We start from the raw sequence: 16,693 nt of genomic DNA on the forward strand, positions 1-16,693 counted from the left end.
GTGACCGCACCATTAAGTCAACATGAGAACTGTTCCACTGGCCTTTGAAGTGAAACATCATCTGATCAACACGCAAGGAAGTTTCCGAAAGCCTTTGTGACTGGCCTGTTACACATTAGAAACAACAAATCACATTTGTACAGCACATTCAGCGCAGACTATGTTTCACAGTCCTTCACAGAGCCATAACACGATTAACAGAACACAGGGGAGGAAGCCAAACCTCATTTAAAACGTTGCCCAATTAAATGGAAGGCCATGGGAGCAGAACTAGGCCATTCAGCCCAGCAAATCTGCTCAGCTATTCAATCATGGCTGATTTATTTTCCTTCTCAACCATTCTACTGCCTTCTCTCCATGACCTTACTAATCAAGAATCAATTGACCTCCACTTTAACTATTCTGAATGACTTGGCCTCCACAGGATAATGAATTCCAGAGGTTAACCACCCTCTGACTACAGAAAATCTCCCAATCTCTGTTCTAAAGGGATGTTCTTCTATTCTGAGGCTGTGGTTCTGGACTCCCCACAAATAGAAACATCCTCTCAATGTCCACTCTATCTAGGCTTTTCAATAACTGAGGGCCCAAAACGGCTCACAAATCTCCAAATGTGGTCTGAGCAATGTGTTAGAAAACCTCAGCATTACATCCTTGCTTTTATATTCTTGTCCTCTCAAGATTTGCCTTCCTCACCACAAACTCAACCTGCGTTAACCTTTAGGGAAACTTGCACAAGGACTCCCAAGTCCCTTTGCACCTCAGATTTTTGAATTTTCTCCCCATTTAGAAAATGGCCTCCACCTTTATTCTTTTTACCAAAGTGCATATAACCATACACTTCCCTACACTACACTCCATCTGCCACTTCTGATTTTTGAATTTGCTCCCCTTTTCATCGAAGACTTCAACCAGCTCTGATGCCACCAGTACAGGTAGTCAGCGCTTTGGTGATGCGTCCAGTAATGGAACACTGCCAGTTGTGTCCCAAGTTCATACAACAGCAGTCAAGCCACGACCAAAGTGCATTTTTGGTCCCCACACAATAAGAGGGATGTTATCGCACTGGAGAGAGTGCAGAGGAGATTCATCAGGATGCTGTCTGAAACATTTAGCTATGAGCAGAGAAAGGATAATCTGGGTTGTGGGCAGGCTTTGTTGGCACCAGAAGCATGGTGACACCCAGCACATCCTCTGACTGTGTTGGTCATTGATGCAATGTACGTTTCAATGTTACAACGTACAATTGACAAAGAGAGCTAAGCTTATAACACTGGTGTACAACTAGCTAACTGGCAATGTTCAGCCAGCAAGTTTGGGACTTCTGGGTGCTGTTTTATTGAACAGAGGTTGAACAATGCTGGTGTTTCAACCCAGTGCTACCTATCAACTTCTAGACTTGGATCACCTTGAGTGGCTCAGGATTAATGAGAGGAGAGACTTCCGGGAGGGGTTGAGAGCAAGCTTTGCTGAATCACATATATTCAAAATATTGGTGTTGTGTTGGATAGTCCATGCAATTTAAGATTTCCAGAGCAGTTCGAATGTGAAGCTTTACCACCATAGAACTTCATACAGCAGTGAGAATATCTTCAAAGATTCAAAGTAAATTTATTATCAAGGTATATGTGCAGTATGCAACTCTGCAAGTTGCCTTACCACAGACAGGCACGAAACAAAGAAACACCATAGAACCCATTTGAAGAAAACATCAACCCCTCCCACACACAAAAAGTAACGTCTCAGAACATTTTTCTCAGAAGATTAGGATTAGTTTTATTTGACACATGTACATCGGCACGTACAGTGAAATGCTCTGTTTTGCCATATGACCTTAAGATATGGGAGCAGAATTAGGCCATTCGGCCCATTGAATCTGTTCCACCATTTCATCGTGGCTGATTTATTATCCCCCGGAACACCATTCTCCCACCTTCTCCCTGTGACAATGACAAACACAGTCTGAGGTTTGTGTCGCCAGCACTGCGTGCTCAATATTCACTGACACACTCATGATTTTGGAATGTGGGAGGAAATCAGAGCACCCACAGGAAACCCCTGCAATGACGGGGAGAAAGAACATACTCCTTATAGACAGTGGTGGGAATCAAATCCCAGTGATTGCTGGTGTAGTTCAGTGACTGCGCTACCCGTTACGGCACCATGCTGCTTGTAAAACATAGTGTGAACATACAAATAATTGTATGAACGGGGGAAGTGTGAGTCAGCACTGGGAAAAAGAGGAAAAAAAACAAGGCAAAATGGCAAGTGGTGATTTGATTAGGCGAGAAGATGGCAGTCAGACACTAATTTTAAGACATCTCCCTCAGTCAGCGGTGGAATAGAGATGAAAGGTTCCCACAGTTCATCTTAACCAGCGGAAATCTGTGCTATGAATTAGTAGCTGACCCTGTGCCGAGTTTTGGGAGGCCAAAAGAAACACAGATAGCAGGGCCAGACGCATAGGAAGAAGCAACCCCAATTAACACAATGTGTGCATCCTGCTGACAGCTTCTCTGAAACAACACTCTGATCCTTCAAAACAACTTAGAGTCAAGCAGACAATTCCACACCATTTAGTCCAGGATTTGTTCCTACCTCTGGCTATTGCTTCATACAACAGTTCAGCCAGAGGCCAATTAAGCCCATCAGGAAGCTTCTGGCCCAAATGGTGTCTCTGGCCGTGTCCTCAGATTCCATACAGTTCAGGACATCCACTCGGTTCTACCACCAGAGAGGAGGTACGGGAGCCTGAAACACACACTCAATGTTTCAGGAACAGCTTTCTCCCCACCACTATCAAATTTCTGAACAGCCCATGAACGCATGAAGACGACCTCGTTATTTTTGTTCTATTTTAAACGTATTTACTTAAATGTTGTTGTCCTGTGGCAGCAATACAGTGGAGAACATAAAAAATATCTGCAATAAGAAATATATATATAAAACATACTTCACAACATATGTCAGTGATATTAAACCTGATTCTGATTGGTTTTAAGACATTTTTAACCTCTACCTGCTTCATCTGGGGTTCCCACTTGCTTTAAGAAGACCACAATCATCTCACTGCAGTGGGCTGTATCTCAATTAACAATAAGATGGAGTACAGAAAGGAGATAGAGAGCTTAGCAACATGGTGTCATGACAACAACCTTTCCCTCACTGTTAGCGAAACAAAAGAGGCCCCAGGACCTTAAGACACAGGAGCAGAATTAGGCAACTCGGCCCATCAAGTCTGCTCTGCCATTCCATTATGGCTGATTTATTATCCCACTCAACCCCATTCTCCTGCCTTCTGCTGTAACCTTTGATACCCTAATGAAGAAACTTTCAACCTCCACTTCAAATATACTCAATGACTTGGCCTCCATAGCCATCTGTGGCAGTGAATTCCACAGATTCACCACCCTCTGGCTAAAGAAATTCCTCCTCATCTCTATTCTAAACTGACACCCACCCCCCCTATCCTGAGTCTATGCGCTCTGCTCTAAAACTCACCCACTATAGGAAACATCTTCTCCACATCCACTCTATCTAGACCATTCAATATTTGATAGGTTTCAATTAGATCCCCTCTCCCCATTCTCCTAAACTCCAGTCAGTACAGGCCCAGAGCCATCAAACATTCCTAATATGTTAACCTTTTCATTCCCAGAATCATTCTCGTGATCCTCCTCTGGATCCTCTCCAATATGAGCACATCTTTCCTTAGGCGATGGGCTCAAAATTGCTCACAATACTCCGTGCAGTCCGACCTATGCCTTATAAAGCCTCAGCATCACATCCTTGATCTTATATTTCTGGTAAGATAGTGTTTGGTCACAACAGCTTCTAAAGGGCCAAGCAAAGGTGTTACTGTTTAACGATATTTACGATCACAAGACCCTACTGGACATTAAGAACTTAAGTACTTCAGGTCTACCCCATCAGCAAGCTGGTTGTTGGTGGAGGGACTGAAGGATCTGGACTTTTTGCAGATTATGCTGCTACCTGTGTCAGAGAGGCAACAGAGTGGCTGAGCAAAGGAGGTGTGCAGTCTAACAGTGAGAGATCATCTTGGTTGCTTTTCTTGTGATCACAAGACCCTGTTGGACATTGCTAATGTGGAATGCTACAAGTCAGTTTCATGGGTTTATTGAGCAGCGGGGGAGCTGCATGGCCTTGGTTGTAGTGAGGGTTCGGCCTCAAGCTGTGGCGTGGACCCAGGAGAGAGGTGGGTATCAGGTCAATGTGCTCTACTGGAGTGCTGGAGGTGGTGCGGCATGGTGTACATGTGGCATCAGTGCTGCCCCGCCAGTTTGCTTGGCAGAAGGCAAGATGTATTGTGTTCAACTGCAGACTGCTGCAACATTCATGGACTCAGGCACTTGGGCATTTTCTAGTGTGATTATATTTACTGCTGTCTAATATGTGTGATATGTGCCTTGTGCTGTGAATAACTTTTGCACCTTATTCCCAGAATAACAGTTTCATTTGGCTGTATTCATGGGTATTCATGTATGGTTGAATGATATACTAGTCCTCTCAAAATGAATGCTAATTTGCCTTCCTTACTACCAACTCAACCTGCAAGTTAACCTTTAGGGAATGCTACACAAGGATTCCCAAAGTCCTTTTGCACCTCTGATTTTTGAAATAGTCTATTCCTTCTATCAAAGTGCATGACCATACACGTCCCTACCTTATATTTCATCTGTCACTTCTTTACACATTCTCCCAATCTGTCCAAGTAATTCTGCAAACTCCCTGCTTCCTCAACACTCACTGCCCCTCCACCTACCTTTGTAACATCAGCAAACATGGCCATAAAGCCATCATTTCTGTCATCCAAATCATTGATATACAACGTGAAAAAGCAGACCTAATACTGACCTCTGCAGAACACCACTTGTCGCCAGCAGCCAACAGGAATATTCCCACTCTTCTCCTACTGCCAGTCAGCCAATCTCCCACAAATGCTAGTTTCTTTTCTGTAATATCATGGGCTCTTTTTAAGCTGCCTCACATGTGGTACTTTGTCAATGGACTTCTGAAAGTCCAAGTACACAACATCCACTGACTTTTCTTTGTCTATCCTGCCTATTATTTCCTTAAGTAATTCCAACAGATTTATCAGGCAAGATTTCCCCTTAAGAAAACCATGCTGACTTTGGCCTACTTTATCATGTAGCTCCAAGTACCCGAAATTTCATCCTTAATAATGGACTCCAACATTTTCCCAACCTCTGAAATCAGGCTAAGTGGTCTATAATTTCCTTCTGTCTGCCTCCCTCCCTTCTAAAGAGTGAAGTGACATTTCCAATCTTCTTGCCCTCCAGAACCATAACAGAATTTAGTGATTTTCCAAAGATCATTACTAATGCCTCCACAATCTCTTCAGCTACTTCTTTTGGAGCCCTGGGGTGTAGTCCATCAGATCCAGGTGACTTATCTACCTTCAGACCTTTCAGCTTCCCGGCACCTTCTCCTTAGTAACAGCAACTACACTTATTTCTGTCCCCTGACATTCTCTAATTTCTAGCATACTGCTAGTGTCTTCCACAGTGAAGACGGATACAAAATATTTATTAAGTTCATCTATCGTTTCTTTGTCCCTCGTGTCTACCTCTCCAGAGTTATTTTCCAGCAGTCAATTATCTACTTTTGCATCTCTTTTAATCTGAAAATATCATTTGATATCCTCTTTGATATTATTAGCTCGGTTACCTTCATATTTCATGTTTTCTCTCATGTTTTTTTTTTAGTTTCTTCTGTTGGTTTTTAAAAGCTTCCCAATCTTGTAACTTCCTACTTTGCTATCTTGTATGCCTCCCTTTAGAATACTTCTTCATCTTTGGGATGTACTGTATCTATCCTGTGCCTTCAGAATTGCTCTCAGAAACTCCAACCATTGCTCTTCTACCATCTTCCCTGATAATGTGCCCTTCCAATGAACTTTGGCCAGTCTCTCATGCCTCTATACTTCCCTTTACCCCACTGTAATACTGATACATCTGATTTTACCTTTTACCTCTCAAACTGCAGGGTGAAATCTATCATATCATAATCACTGACTCCTAAGGGATTTTTTTTAAACAAACTCCCTAATCTAATCTGACTCATGACACGACACCTAATCCAGAATTGCTGTTACCCTATTGGGCTCAACCAGAAGCTGCTTTAAAAATCCATCTCATAGGCATTCTACAAATTCCCTCTGTTGGGATCCAACACTAACCTGATTTTCCCAATCTACATGCATATCAAAAGCCTTCATAGCCATCATAACATTACCCTTATTACATGCCTTTTCTATCTCTCATTGTTATGCATATCCTACATTCTGGCTGCTGTTTGGGGGGCCTGTATGTAACTCACATCAAGATCTTTTTACCTTTGCAGTTTCTTTAGATTTCCAACATCTGCAGACTTCATGTTTATGATCTGTTGAGCCAAAGCCTGATCACTCTGTCACTGGCCCACTCACACTTTTTACTGACTTCTACCAAGTGCCTGAAAGATCACGATGATTGCAGCTCGGTGAATAGTTCCAAAGGCCCCAACAACTCTTTAGACCTCGCTGTTCAAGGAGGACAGTGCACATGCTCCTGTCTACCTCAGCAGATGCTAAGGTGGCAGGGGTTGAGAACTTCAAGTTTCTAGGAGTGAACATCAAAAATATCCTGTCTTGGTTTAACCATGTAAATGTAATGGTCAAGTAAGCTGGCAAACACTCTACTTCGTTAAGAGGTTGAAGAAATTTGGCATTCCCCACCGACCATTACCAATTCTTGACGCACCACAGAAATCATGCTAGGTTGGGCAACTGCTCTGCTCATGACTACAAGAAACCATAGCGAGTTGTGGATACAGCTCAGCACACTATGGAACCCAATCTCTCCTCCATGGATTCTGTCCAAACTTCGCACTGCCTCAGCAAATCCACCAACATTATCGAAGATCCATCCAACTTTGGACATTCTCTCTCCCAGCAGAAGTACTGCTAGTCTCAAGGGCATCTTCTACCCTGCTGTTAGAACATGATAAAATGGACTCTTGACCTCACAATCTACCTCACTATGATCTTTTCATCTTATTGATTACCTGCACTATGTTCTCTGTAGCTATTCAATTTTATTCTGCACTTTATTACTGTCTTCAAAGTTCAAAGTATTTTTTTCCATAGTACATATACAGTATGTCACCATATACAACCCTGAGATTCATTTTCTTGGGGGCATACTCAATACATCTGTAGAAATATTAACCATAACAGAATCAATGAAAGACTGCCCATCTAGGACATTCAACCAGAGTGCAGCAGACAACTGTACAAATATAAAAAGAAGTAAGAAGAAATGATAAATTAAGCAATAAATATAGAGAACAGGAGATAAAGAGTCCTTGAGGTGAGTCCACTGGTTGTGGGAACTTTTCAATGGTGGGACAAGTGAAGTTATCAAGAGCCTGATAGTTGAGGGGTACTAACTATTCCTGAGCCTGGTAGTGTGAGTCTTGAGGCTCCTGTAGCTTCTTCCAGGTGGCAGCAGCAGGAAGAAATCATGTGCAGGGTGTTGGGGTTCCTGATGATGGATGCTGCTTTTCTGTCTCATGTAGATGTGCTTAATGGTTTGGAGGGCTTTACCTATTATGGACTAGGCCATACCCATTACATTTTGTAGGATTTTCCATTCAAGGGCATTGGTATTTCCAGACCAGTCTGTGATGCAGCCAGTGAATATACTTTCCACTACACATCTATAGAAGTTTGTCAAAGTTATAGATGTCATGCCATATCTCTGCTAACTCCTAAGGAAGTAGAGGCACTGCTGTCCCTTCTTCATAATTGCACTTGCGTGCTGGGCCCAGGTCAGGTCTTCCGAAACGATAACACCCAGGAATTTAAAGTTGCTAACCCTCCTCACCTCTGGTTGCATGGCTCATGGTCCTGAAGTTAATAATCAGCTCCTTGTTCTTGCTGACATTGAATGAGAGGTTGTTGTTATGACACCATTCAGCCAGGTGTTCAATCTCCCTCCTATATGCTGATTCATTACCACCCTTGATTCAGTCCACGATAGGGGTGTCATCAGCAAACTTGAGTATGGCATTGGAGCTATCTCAGTGCACTGAGGTGATGAAATGATCAATATGGATGGTATACAATGTTATTAGTGTACCTCAGTACATGTCAATAACAAACAAATATCCCAATTATTTGCTTTGAGTATTTACTGTGACTTACTGAAGTTGAAGAAAAGTTTTTTTTCCAATTTGCTGAAAAACAGCTTTCTCCAAACCCCTTCTGCCCCACCCAACCTTTTTCTATGAGTTCACTAAGAGATCACATATTCATAGAAAATATGTGACATAATAATATTAAATTGCAAAGAGATCTTTGAGTAGTATGAAAACTTATTAATCAATTAATAAAATACAGAAAAAATATATTTACAGAGCAAATGTTTAGGATCCAAAACATAGTTCAGCTCTTAATCTAAAGTATGTTCTACAGCCAAATCCTGAGATCTGGTGGATGTCACCAATTGATTCAAGTTTCCCAAATTTAGAAGTGCTCAGCAGAAATTCCTGGCTTCCCTTTGCCTCTGTGATCCATCTTCATTTTTACTTACCTCATTCACAGTTTGTAGGTGTTACAAAGAGAAACGTTTACTGACCAGTGCAAACTTGTGCTTCGCTGGGGCAGCCTGCTGTACCATAGTGGAAATTATCAAGGTTCCTCTGGGTCTGGAATCATAAAGCATGATAGCATAGTAGAGGCCCTTCATCCCACAATGTAGTGCCGACATTTAAGATCATTCTAACCCTTTGGTCCCACATAACCCTCCATTTTTCTATAATCTATGTGCCTAAGAGTTTTTTAAATGCCCCTAATGTTTCTGTCCCTACCAACTGTCCTTAGCAGGGTGTTCCATGCATTCACCTCCCACTTTGTAAAAAACTTACCTCTTATATCCCCTAATAACCCCCTTGTATTAGCCACTTCCACTCTGGGAAAAAAAAACTCTCTGGCTATCCACACAACCTATGCCTCTTATCATCTTGTCCATCAAGTCAGCTTTCAACCTCCTTTGTTCCAGAAAGAAAAGTCATAGCTCATTCAACTATCTGCTTCAATCTAGACAGCATCCTGGCAAACCTCTGCACCCTGTCTGAAGATTCCACATCCTTTCTCTAAAGATGTGACCAAAACTGAGCAAAATACTCCAAGTGTGGTCTGTCTAGTTTCATTTAGCTGCAAGGGTGACACAGTAGTGTAGTGGTTAGCACAAAGCTTCACAGTACCAGTTACCTCGCCGCTGTCTGAAGGAGTCTGTGACAGTGTGGTTTTCCTCTGGGTGCTCCAGTTTCCTCCCACAGTCCAAAGATATACCAGTAGGTAGGCTAATTAGTCATTGTAAATTGTTCCATGATTAGATTGGAGTATTTCTGAGTGGCGTGGCTCAAAGGGCTGGAAGAACCTATTTTGCACTGTATCTCAATGAAAAGAATTTTTAAATACTAGAAAAAACATTACCTTGCGGCACTTGAACATAATCGCCGACACACCATGCAATTTCTGAAGCACTCTATCAACTTGCATGGCAACGTGAGTCTTACATAGATCAGATAGAGTAAAGCCAGCAGATTTTGTTCCCTGAATCACAGAATAGACGAAAGGTCTGAGAAAACAGGAAAATGCATTTGCATATCCCCAGAATAAAGAACTTTCATGAAAAATTATTTCCAAAGCTTATTTCACATCAGAACACACTGCTGCGAAAATAATGTTTGACACCATCTCACCATTTTTTTCCAAAATACCAAACCAAGATAAATCTGGAACCATATTTTGAAATAGGACAGGATGGCAGAACCAGAAATCAAACTTTAATGAGAAACTAATTCATAACAGCAGTTGTAAGAGAGGTGCTAAAGTAATTTAAAGTGGTTGGAGACTACTACAGCTCACTTAAAGGGCAGCACGGCAGCATAGCTGTTACTGCAACAACACTTTACTGCACCAGCTGCAAGACTGGGATTCGATTCCTGCCGTTATCTGTAAGGAGTCTATATGTTCTCTCCGTGATTGCATGGGTTTCCTCCAGGTGCTCCGGATTCTTCCCACATTCCAAAGATGTACGGTTCGATTTGTAAGTTGAGGCAATGCTATCTTGGTGCTGAAAACGTGGCGGCACAATCCTCGCTGACTTGATGCAATGCAAGTGATGCATTTTGTGGCCTGTTTCCATGTACAAATACATCTAATCTTTCTTTGATCTTTCCCCACTGAATTGAGGTAGTGTTGCAACTCTATAAAACCCAGGTTAGACCATACTTGGAATACTGATTTCAGTTCTGATCATCTCATTGTAACAAGGACGAGGAAGCTTTAGAGATTTACCAAGATGATGCTTGTATTATGAGAATTATAAGGCTGCATGTCTTATGAGGATAAGTTGAGTGAGCTTAGGGCTATTCTCTCTACAGCAAAGAAGGATGAGGTGACTTGATAGATGATAAGAAGCATAGATTGTGGATAATCAGAGACCTTTTTCCCAGGGTGAAAATGGCTGATACAAGGGGGCATAATTTTAAGGTAATTGGAGGAAAGTATAGGGGGAATGTTAGAGATAACTTTTGTTTTTACACAGAGAATAGTGGGTGTGTGGAATGCCCTGCCAGGGGTGGTGGTAGAAGCAGATACATTAGGGACACTTAAGAAACTCTTCAATAAGCACATGGATGTTACAAAAATTGAGGGCTACATAGGAGAGAAGGGTTAGATCGATCTTAGAATTCACTACAAGGTCGGCACACGGTGGGCTGAAGGGCCTGTATTGCGCTGCAATGTTCTGTGATCACTGAGGTGAGCTGGGCAAGTGTGCGTACCGCAAAAATATTGGTTCCATGTACAGTAGAACATGGATATTGTCAGTATCCATGTTTAAGGAACCTGATGGACGACTCAAAATAAAAAAATATTAGTTCCTTCATTAAACCTTAGGTAATGAAGCCGTGTAGTGAGGGATAACCTGAGATGCCAGGAAATGAACACATTTCTGCTCCTTTCTACAGAAACACACAGAGGGACACATTAGAAACAGCCTTCATGAAGATCAGATATTATTTTCAGTAATGTAAACCATCTTGTTCTCGATTTTCAGAAGTAATCAAACACAAAGAGAAAAAGATTTACACAATTATATTCAAACTAAATTTACATCTAACATTTTTCACATTTATTGTAATACATTTACGAATGAAAGTCTTGGCTGCTTGCAGTAATTAAATTACAGGTAAAATGTGAATATTTTACTTGCCCATTTCTACCAAGTACAATCATACATTTTAGAATCAATATTTCTCTTTTCTTCCAGCATCAACAGATCTTACCTCAAGATTTTTCAGTGATATTTATTTAATATAACACTGGGGGGGGGGAGATGATTAAATTTTAATGACCAATTATTGAGGGGTTCACAATTAATTTTAATCCCAGTTTTCCAAATAGCATTTAAGGTAATAAACTGTGAATTTTTTTGTGTCAAGGATTCAGACAAATGTAGCCTTATGTCGTGCCTCCAAAGTCTTGTTCCTTTCACTTTTTACCATAATCAGCGATGGTAATTCCGACATCTGATAAACCCCTGTACGCATTCTTCCCTGACAACATTTCAGTTCAGAAATATATCCTTCAAAACTCAGGTTCCCATCCGACCCATTGGCATCTCCTGATTTTGCGTCGTCGATGTCAATAACCTTGCTTACAGGAAGATCCCACTGGGTGTGGTTAGTGCTTGCAGCAAAGGCAGAGGTGTTTACACTTGTCTGTGTCTGCGTGTCGGAGCTCTGCTCAAGAGAAGGAGGCTTCATCCATGCAATCGTTCCCCTTTCCTTTCTTGAATCTTTAGTGGAAGGTGAGAAAAACAGGCATATCAAGGTCACTAAATCTCAATACTGCAGCTCTTATATAAAAAAAAGTGTACATTCAATAAAGATATAAAGCCTAGAACATGGATGACCACTTCATTGAGAATCTTTGCTCCATCCACTGCAAGAGGCAGGATCTCCCAGTGGTTACACTTCCAGTACCACTTCCCATTCCCATTCTGATGTGTCTGTCCATGGCTTCATCTACTGCCATGATGAGGACAAACTCATGTTGAAGGAGCAACGCCTCATATTCCACCAGCATAGTCACCATCAATTTCTCTAATCTCTAGTAATTTCTTTTCCTTCTCCCTTCTCTCTTTTCCATTCCTCTTTTAGGTTCCCCTCTCATCGCCTCTCCCACCTACCTATTCCCCCTGGTGCCCCTTCTTCCCTTTCTTCCATGGTCCACTGTCCTCTCCTATTTGAATCCTCCTTCTTCAGCTGCTTACCTCTTCTACCTATCCCCACCCAACTTCTTACTTACTCCACCCACCTACTTTCCCCCCCTCACCAAGTCTCACCTATCACCTGCCAGCTTGCAGTTCCCCCCCTTCTCCCATCTTCTTATTCTGTCTTCCCTCTTCAGTCCCAGTCCAGATAAAGGGTCTCGGCTCCAAATCTTCAACAGTTTATTCCCCCCCATGGACGCTGCATGACCTTGCTGAGGTCATCCTGCACTTAGTGTGCAGCCTAGAACATGAACTGCTCTTTCCAATGAGCTCATTCAATAAAAGCCTGATCACAGTCATGCAGCACAGAAACAGGTCCATCAGACCACTGTGGCCGTACCACCCACCCATATTAATCCCATTTTCATATACTTGATGATTCACAGGTCTATATACCCACAGTACAAACTCAGCTAATGTGGTCCACACTGCAACCAACTTCGGGCTGAAAATATTCTTCCTTGAATTCCCTCAGCCACCTCCAATGTTAAAGATTAGCTTTATTTGTCACAGGTACATCGAAATGTACAGTGAAATGCCATATCAGTGAGAACTGTGCTGGAGCAGCCCATAAGTATCAGTGCCAACATAGCTTGCCCACAACTCAATAAAACTAACCTGTATAGGACATTGGGGCTGAAAGGGAAATAGATCCGTCTTGATGAAATGACGGGACAGACTTGATGGGCCGAATGGCCTAATTTTGCTCCTGTCTTATTCTTATGATCTTTAGAATGTGGGAGAAAATCCATGCCGTCACGGGTGGACTATACAAACTCATTACAGACAGTTTTGGAAATTGAACCTCCATTTTACAGCTGGCATTGTAAAGCATTACACTAACCACTACACTGCCACCACTAACTGACACTGGAAGGTGGTAGCTCCTTGCAAGCTGCTCTCTGAAGATCTACTTATTACATTTATTGCAATTGTTCTACTCTTCCAAATCTAAGTTACCTTAATGCACTGTTGCAATGAAATGATCTGTACAAATGGCATGTAAAACTACTATAAGGGTGACAATAATAATCCGAGTTATTCCAATCCACAGCAGCTACCTCTATCCTATCCTATATATGCCCCTCATAATTTTGTATAACTCAGGTGCTACCCCATATTTAAATTCCATTTCATTAATTTCCCATCTTTCATTGAAGAGTTAGGGTGGTGGGATGGAGATATGTCTCTATCAAGGGAGGTGTAAGGTGCTCCTCCTCTCCACTAGCTTACCGGTCACCCTCGGGCAAGGTGAAGAACCTGCTTAGCCACCCGATCAGAGTCAAGAAGGAGCTGGTGGTGGATGGTCATATGAGCAACTGGTGTATATCACAAGTCCTGATTATGTGACCACAGATACCAGTCAGGCAATCTCTGAAGAGTATTGATAATGGCTGGGGTCACCCACCTAATAAAGACACTGCCCAGAAGAGGACAGTAACAAACCACTTCTGTTGAAAAATTTGCCAACAACAATCATGGTCATGGAAAGATCATGATCACTATGTCATACAAGATGGCATATAATGAACAAAAGGACACAGAACAGTACTGGCCCTTCAGCCCATAATGTTGTGCCAGCCTTTTAAGCTACATTGAGATCAATCTAACCCTTCCCTCCTCCAGAGCCCTTCATTTTTCTTTCATCCATGTGCCCACCTAACAGTTTCTTAAATGCTCCTAATGTATCTGCCTCTACCACCACCCTGGCAGTGAAATAGGGAGCAAATTCAGAAATTGGAACTGCAAAGGGATTTGGAAGTCCTAGTGCAGTGTTCCCTGGAGGTGAGTTAGCAGGTTCAGCTCGTAGTAAGGAAAGCAAATACAATGCTAGCATACATTCCAAGAGAACTAAAACATAAAAACAAGTATGTAATACTGAGGCTCTATAACACAATGGAGCAGTCTGTCCTTGGGAGTATTGTGAGCAGTTTTGGGTCCCTTGTCTAAGAAAAAAAAGAGGAGGATGATAGGTCCTTTACTAATCAGGGTGTTAAAGGTTCCAGGGAGAAAGTAAGAGATCAGGGTTGAAAGGGGCAATGAATCAACAATGTTCAAAAGGCGAAGCAAATTCAATGGGCCAAGTGGCCTATGTCTATGGCCTTTTGGATCAGTTTCCCATATGATATATTAATACAGTACTCTGTCCTCTGTTGTACAGGACCTTCAACCCATACTTCCTCTGCATCTCACATTCTCCATTCACTATTTATTCTTTTGCCTTGATGTCATAGAATCAATGAGAAATACAGTATGGATACGGCCCAGCAGTCCACCCAGCTAGTCCCCAATTTCCTGCAATTCCCATATCCCTGTAATCCCTGCACCTGTCCAAGAGCTTCTTAAATGATACTAATGCCCTGCCTCAAGCAATTTTAAGTCAGTCTTCCCATGCAGTTAGGCAAAGGAACCATCACAGTTTGTGGAAAGTGTGGTTGTCCAAAGAAGAAAGAGTTTATTACAGGAGAGTAACAATAGTAAGAGAAACTGGTTGGAATGGAAATAATTTCTGCATCAGTTACTGGGGTTGTCACAGGGTGATTTATTTTCCAGTTATCAGTTAAGAACATAAGACAAAGATATAGAAGTTCTTGGAGAAGATAATGTAGCTGGCACAGATTGAATGGGCCAAGCGACCTTTTCAATATACTGTGTCAAGCAGTGAAGACAGAATATTGGAATTTGTGGATTTTTTTCAAATAGACAACCAGTAAAAATAAATCAACATTTGATTATTGAGGGGAAGTTAGATGGTTATAAAATGATTAAAAGATTCAGGAGGGTTCACCCAAAAAAGGTTTGCATGTGCAGGCAGATGCTTTAGTTAGAATGGCATCACGGTTAGTGAAGACATGGTGGTCCTGTGCTGTACCGTTCTCTGAATGGAGGTATAACCAGTAAGTTTTGGTCAAGAATGCGGAACAATGGAGCTTAATCTTAAAGACCTGTTCAGTCAGGAATGGCATCATCAGCATTTTTCATAGGAACTGAGTATACTAGGGATATTAAAACCTGAATCAGGTTTATTAAAAATGACATGTTTCTGGTGGCCCAGTCGAATTGGACAGGAGGCGACCCACAGGTCCATAAGATTTTAAAAAGGAGCGTTCGCAGGTATGTGTTTTCCTGGCAGCCCAACCAGATCAAGGGCAAGTAATAACACACACAATATGCTGGAGGACCTCAGCAGGCCAGGCAGCATCTATGGAAAAGTGTACAGTTGAAGTTTCAAGCCGCGACCTTTCAACAGGACTGGAGACCTGCCCATCGCCTCCCACTGGTGTCCTCCGCCCTTTTCTTTCTTCCATGGCCTTCTGTCCTTTCCTATTGGATTCCCCCTTCTCCAGTCCTGTACCTCCTTCACCAACCAACATCCCAGCTCTTTACTTCACTCCTCCCCCTCCTGGTTTCACCTATCACCTTGTGTTTCTCTCTCTCCTCCCCCCATCTTTGAAATCTACTCCTCATCGTTTTCTCTGCAGTCCTGCTGAAGGGTCTTATCCCAAAATGTTGACTGTACACGTTTCCATAGATGATGCCTGGCCTGCTGAATTCCTCCCAGCATTTTGTGTTGCTTGGATTTTCAGCATCTGCTGATTTTCTCTTTTGCAAATAATGATAAGGCAGGAATATGTAGAATGGCCATTGTGTGAATGGACCAGCATTAGTGTGGGAAGGTTTTGGCTTGTTAAGACTTCAATGAGAACAGGCCTGGCAAAGTATGTACCTGGTAAGTTTCTTCTTCTCCAATCTCTGTCTGTAAGTACATAGTTAGAGTAGTGAGATTCTGAGGTTGTCAAGCTGAGAAGTGGTAGTGGGAACAAGCTTCCACTAAAAGTGCTCCTCACGGCATGCGCCTCAAATAGCCTCTGACAACCAAGTTCAACTCCTGGCCTTCTCATGTGGCTTAGCCTCTAAGGCCGGTGGAACTGTTTCTACTGACAGGAGAAGGGGCGAAGGTGGGTCCTAGCACCTTAAAGCCAGTGCTTCGGGTAGATAGAGCTCGTCAGCCTGGGCAGGCAGTCCATCTAAGAGAGGGAAAACTCTGATCTCAAACCTCCGCTGCCTTGCAGTCATACCCGCTCATGGGAAAGGCTTCGGGAGTAAACCCTGAGGACAAATTCGGAGCTGGAGTCCCTAAGGCAGTCCGACGTTGCCTTCAACCTCGCTCTGGCAACTCCTGAAATGTCACTGGTGCCAAGCTGTATCGGCCCTTGCCCTTCCCTTGGACAACATCGGTGGCGTGGAGAGGGGAGACTTGCTGCTTGGGCAACTGCTGGTTTTCCATACAACCTTGCCCAGGCCTGCACCCTGGAGAGGACACA

The 16,693-nt window shown here is 42.5% G+C and overlaps 1 protein-coding gene across 1 annotated transcript in view; it reads right to left on the reverse strand.

Annotated features, from left to right (window-relative positions):
* Nucleotides 1-9,852: 9,852 nt before the first annotated feature.
* Nucleotides 9,853-16,693, reverse strand: part of rgs12b (regulator of G protein signaling 12b) — a 195,934-nt gene continuing 189,093 nt past the window's right edge. Inside the window, exon 18 of the mRNA XM_059974132.1 lies at nt 9,853-11,891. Coding sequence (XP_059830115.1) covers nt 11,539-11,891 — 353 coding nt within the window. The 3' untranslated portion in view covers nt 9,853-11,538. The remainder of the gene's footprint in view (nt 11,892-16,693) is intronic.

The sequence above is a fragment of the Hypanus sabinus genome, chromosome 7 (assembly GCF_030144855.1).
Source record: "Hypanus sabinus isolate sHypSab1 chromosome 7, sHypSab1.hap1, whole genome shotgun sequence".
Taxonomy (NCBI): Eukaryota; Metazoa; Chordata; class Chondrichthyes; order Myliobatiformes; family Dasyatidae; genus Hypanus; species Hypanus sabinus.